The sequence below is a fragment of the Bos indicus genome, chromosome 8 (assembly GCF_029378745.1).
Source record: "Bos indicus isolate NIAB-ARS_2022 breed Sahiwal x Tharparkar chromosome 8, NIAB-ARS_B.indTharparkar_mat_pri_1.0, whole genome shotgun sequence".
NCBI classification, from domain to species: domain Eukaryota; kingdom Metazoa; phylum Chordata; class Mammalia; order Artiodactyla; family Bovidae; genus Bos; species Bos indicus.
The window spans coordinates 22,429,770-22,434,327 of NC_091767.1; the positions used below are offsets into that span (position 1 = coordinate 22,429,770).

The 4,558-nt window shown below is 45.1% G+C and overlaps 1 protein-coding gene across 1 annotated transcript; it reads right to left on the reverse strand.

Annotated features, from left to right (window-relative positions):
• Positions 1-3,719: 3,719 nt before the first annotated feature.
• LOC109562634 (interferon tau-1) lies at positions 3,720-4,307 on the reverse strand. The gene has a single exon (XM_019965660.2). It carries the CDS (start codon positions 4,305-4,307, stop codon positions 3,720-3,722), a length of 588 nt encoding a protein of 195 aa, XP_019821219.2.
• Between the last annotated feature and the right edge of the window lie 251 nt (positions 4,308-4,558).

Below are 4,558 nucleotides of genomic sequence, written 5' to 3' on the forward strand. Positions count from 1 at the left end.
TGTAACCTGAAGCAGAGATCTGAGAGATCTAGTCTATATTGAAGCCCTTCCCTGCTGCTTGATCAGTAAACCCATACACACACACTGTCTCTCTCTCCCTCTTCCAGGTTAATTTCCTCATTTACAGTATGCCATTACCTTACTAGTTCTCAATTGGACTCAAGTAGGTTCTCCCCAGGTCATTGGTTGCCAACAATTGTATTCTCTGAAATCCCCTTATTGTGTATGTGTGCTCTCTTATAGACTTTCCTGATGGATCAGATGGTAAAGGCATCTGCCTACAATGCAGGAGACGCAGGTTCGATACCTGGGATGGGAAGATCCCCTGGAGAAGGAAATGGCAACCCCCTCCAGTATTCTGCCTGGAGAATCCCATGGACAGAGGAGCCTGGTAGGCTACAGTCCATGAGGTCGCACAAGTCGGACACGACTGAGTGACTTCTTTCTCTTACTATTCAGTCAAAGTGGAAGGGATGCAAGTGCAGTTATTATTCAAAGGGACATTGAGAATTTTCTCCTGAAGTCAAGGAACTGACAATGTACATTTTAGGAAAGAGTTAATGCACCTTCAAACAGGAGCTATTTCCGCTGATTTCCCTTGTATTTTCCTAGCCAGAATGCCATGGTCAAGGCTCAAGGGTGTTAAAGTAGGTAAAGTAAATGATGAACGTGCAACCTTGGCCAGATAAGCAGCCTGGAAGCGAGAAACACATCCTGACCTTTCTCTCCATGCAGCTTCCTTAGGCCAAGACATGTCCTGCCTGAAGCTGGGAGTATTTTCCTCTCTAAAATACGAAAGCTTAGGAAGCAGGCTTTTTCAAGTTATTGGTGTCAGTTCTTTCCAGGAAAGGTCCTCCTTGAGCTCTTATAACAAGGACATTCATTCCCAAAAATATTCATCTCAAGAAAAACAATAACCACTTAAAAGTTTCTTAAAAGCCTAGAACTTTGCCTCAAACTTGTAAGTGGTAGCTTTGCACTGTCAGGGCTTCCCTTGTGGCTCAGACAGTAAAGAATCTGCCTCTAATGTAGGAGACCCAGGTTTGATCCCTGGGTGGGGAAGGCTCACTGGAGAAGGAAATGGCAATCCACTCCAGTATTCTGCCTGGAGAATCCCATGGACAGAGGAGCCTGGTGGGCTGTGGTTCATGGGGTGGCAAAGAGTCGGCACGACTGAGTGACTATGCTTTGCACTCTTAAGGGAAAATCGGTGGCCAGAACCACAAACAGGAAAGAGCTGTATGAATGGCTGGTGCAGGGGAAGGACCAGTGAATCTGGGGAGCATACTGGGAATTGCCACACTGTGAGGAAGTACTGGCATACTTTGTTTTATCCCATTTCCCAGATAATTGCATTTTTAAAACATTGAAGGTTTCTGACAACCCCATGTCAAGCAAGTCTATCAATGCCACTTTCAACAGCCTTTGCACACTCACTGTCTTTGTGCCACACTGCAGTAATTCTCAGGATAGTTCAAATGTTCACCAACAAAACAATTTGAAGGTCCAGTTGATCAATGGTGAAATTTAGCAGTAGAGTATTTTTTAAATTAAGGTATATATGTATGGTCAGGCCACTCAGGATGACTGTTCTCTTACTCTCTGTACATCCCCTGCCCCACCAGTACACCCTATGCACATGACTGGCTTTTCTCTATACTTGTCCCAGGCCCCAAATTTGATCTTTTTTATCAAAGGGGTAGTGAGGAGCGTGTCCCTCTACTGCTTTCCATGATAACTAATGAGCCCACCTGATCTCACCCCTAGGACCAGCACTCTCCTCACCCACGTGCCTCTCCCTCTTTCCCCATTCCCCACTTCCCCACCCTCTACTCCCCACCCCTCCATTGCTCTCAGAATGAAGCCTGTCACCATGTATTAGTACTTCCCACCCCCAGTGCACCACTCATGGTGGGGTTGTTGCTCCAGGACCTTGCTTCAGACATGTGAGCGCCTCCCATCCATTAAAGTATCCCTGTCTCTGTTCTTGACGGGAGATTCTTTCTTTGGTCTCGAAGCTGGGCAAATATAGCTCTTGTAAGCCTGCAGGGTACAACCCAACAATTGGTGACAGGCAGGATTGGGAGAAACTCCTGTGAGTGCCAAGATAAAGGATGGGGGGATGGAAAGTTATTGGGGGCATCCACTAGCATGTGGGGCCCAAAAGTTGCTGGATGATCCTGAGGTGGCTGTCCACTAACTGAGGGGGCCCAAAAGTTGCTGGCTGTAATCCCCAAGCTGTAGGGTACTCCTGAGGTGGCCATCCACTACCATATGGTGCCCAAGAATTGCAGAGGGAATCCCAGCAGCAGCAGGGAAATCCCTGGGTGGCTGTCCACTAGGACATGCAGCCTTTCAGGGGCTGTCCTTGTTGAATGGGGGCTGCCCAGAGATCTGGAGAACAATGGCCTCTGCTAGCTCTGCTACTGTTTCAAAGTGAGCCTTTTGTAATTGGTTAAGCCAGCTTTCTGGAAGGAATTGGTATTTCTCTTGTGCCTTTGCCATGTAAATGATCTACCTGGGCTCTCTGGAACTAATCATCTGTGATTTTTAAGAGTAAGGAGAAAAAAGTGCTTTTAGGTAAACTATAGATATAATTATGTTTAGGTAACATCTATCTAAGAACGTCACCCTGGATTTTGGTAACTTGAAACTAAGTTAAGAGAACTCATTGCCTTTCTGTGCCGTGTGCCTCACTGTGTTGCACTCTTTGGGAACCCATGGGCTACAGCCCTCCAGGCTCCTCTGGCCATGGGGATTTTCCAGACAAGAATACTGGAGTGGGTTGCTTAACCCTCCTCCAGGGGATCTTGCCAACCCAGGTCTCCGGCATTGCACACAGATTCTTTACCAATTGAACCACCAGGGAAGCCCAAGAATACTTGAGTGGTTAGATAGCCCATCCCTTCTAAAAGGGATCTTCCTGAACCAGGAATCAAACAGGGGTCTTCAGTTCTGCAGGCACATTCTTTACTAGCTGAGTTACCAGGGAAGCCCTGAGGCAGTTTAGAAAGATATATAATATTATTTGTCTTTTCAGCATCATTTGGACCTAAAACCTCCTGTGTGAGGACATTCTTTTCCTTTACTTCTCTTTGCAGTCCTTAGTATAATTGAAATAAAATAATACTGTTTTTATGTCCTCTTCTCTGAAAGACTGAGAGTTTCCATGCAGTAGGAACTACATTTGCTTTATTCACTTGTATTCCTTGGTGAGAATTACACAGTCTGTCACGTAGGTACTCAATGTATATGCATAATATGAATGGAATGAATGAATAAACAAATGTAACCACCCATTCTTTAATAAAGTTTTAATAATAATAATAATAAAGTTTTTGAGTAAAGAAACTCATTTTCTTTGATTTAATAAATAGAACAAAGGACAAATTTAATAACACAAAATGGTAAACATGTTTTAGAAATTTTAATAGATGTACAAATGAAATGTAACTTTACAAATTTCCTAACATTTTAAGTATGTTAGATGCAAGAAGGAATACATAAATCAACAACAGATAACATCAGGGCAGGCATCACTTAAGGACTTATGCCCCTACAGCTGAGTACTTTTATATCTACTTGCTTATTGCTGCTGACAAAGTATCAGTTAAAGTAATTCAATGAATTCGGTGGCTGAAGCAGAAATCAGAGTCTTCTGAAATGAACACAGGTGAGTGTACGAAGGTGATGTGGCATCTTAGTCAGCGAGAGTCATCTCAAAGTGAGTTCAGATCTCCACCCATCTTTCTTAACCTTTTTTGCAAGGTGGTTGATGAAGAGAGGGCTCTCATCATCTCCATTCTGATGATTTCCCAGGCGCAGTCACTGTATTCTTTTTCTTTCAGGTAGACATGGATGCCCTGGAAGTACTTCTTCACAGTCAGAATGGGGCCCATCCTTCCCATGTCAGAGTCTTTCTCTCCCATCACTGGGCCCAGGCAGGCGTCCAGGTCCTCCAGCTGCTGTTGGAGCCCAGTGCAGAGCTGCTCCAGGAGGGTGGTGTTCCAGGCAGCAGACGAGTGCTCTGTGTAGAAGAGGTTGAAGCACTGCTGGAGCATCTCATGGAGCACAGAGATAGCCTGATCCTTCTGGAGCTGGTTGCCCTCCACCATCTCCTGAGGAAGACCAAAGTCTTTTCTGTCCTGCAGACAGGGATGAGGAGAGAGTCTGTTCATTCGGGCCAGGAGCCTGAGGTTCTCCCTGGCACCTAGCATGTGGTCCTCAGACAGGTAACAACCCAGAGATCGTCCCGGGCCGTAGCTGACCAGCACCAGGGCCATCAGTAGAGAGAGCACGAAGGCCATGGGGAAGATGTGGCTGCTGCTGGGCTGGCTGAGATGGGGTCTGGGTGAACCTTCAGGTAGGTTCTCTGATGATGATCGTTCTAAGCAAGGCTTTTAAATAGGGAAGACGGTACTCATTATCCGAAAATTTCTCTCTCACTTCCTGTTTGTGTTTTCAGTTAGATATTTTCTGTTTGACCTAGGAAATGTAGTCAATCTAAACTCTTAATTTTTACAGTAGAAGTTTAATTTTCCCAATAAAATTTGGGTTT

Coding starts and splice junctions, on each gene's coding strand:
- LOC109562634 (XM_019965660.2), bottom strand. CDS start 4,307: ATGGCCTTCGTGCTCTCTCTACTGATGGCCCTGGTGCTGGTCAGCTAC.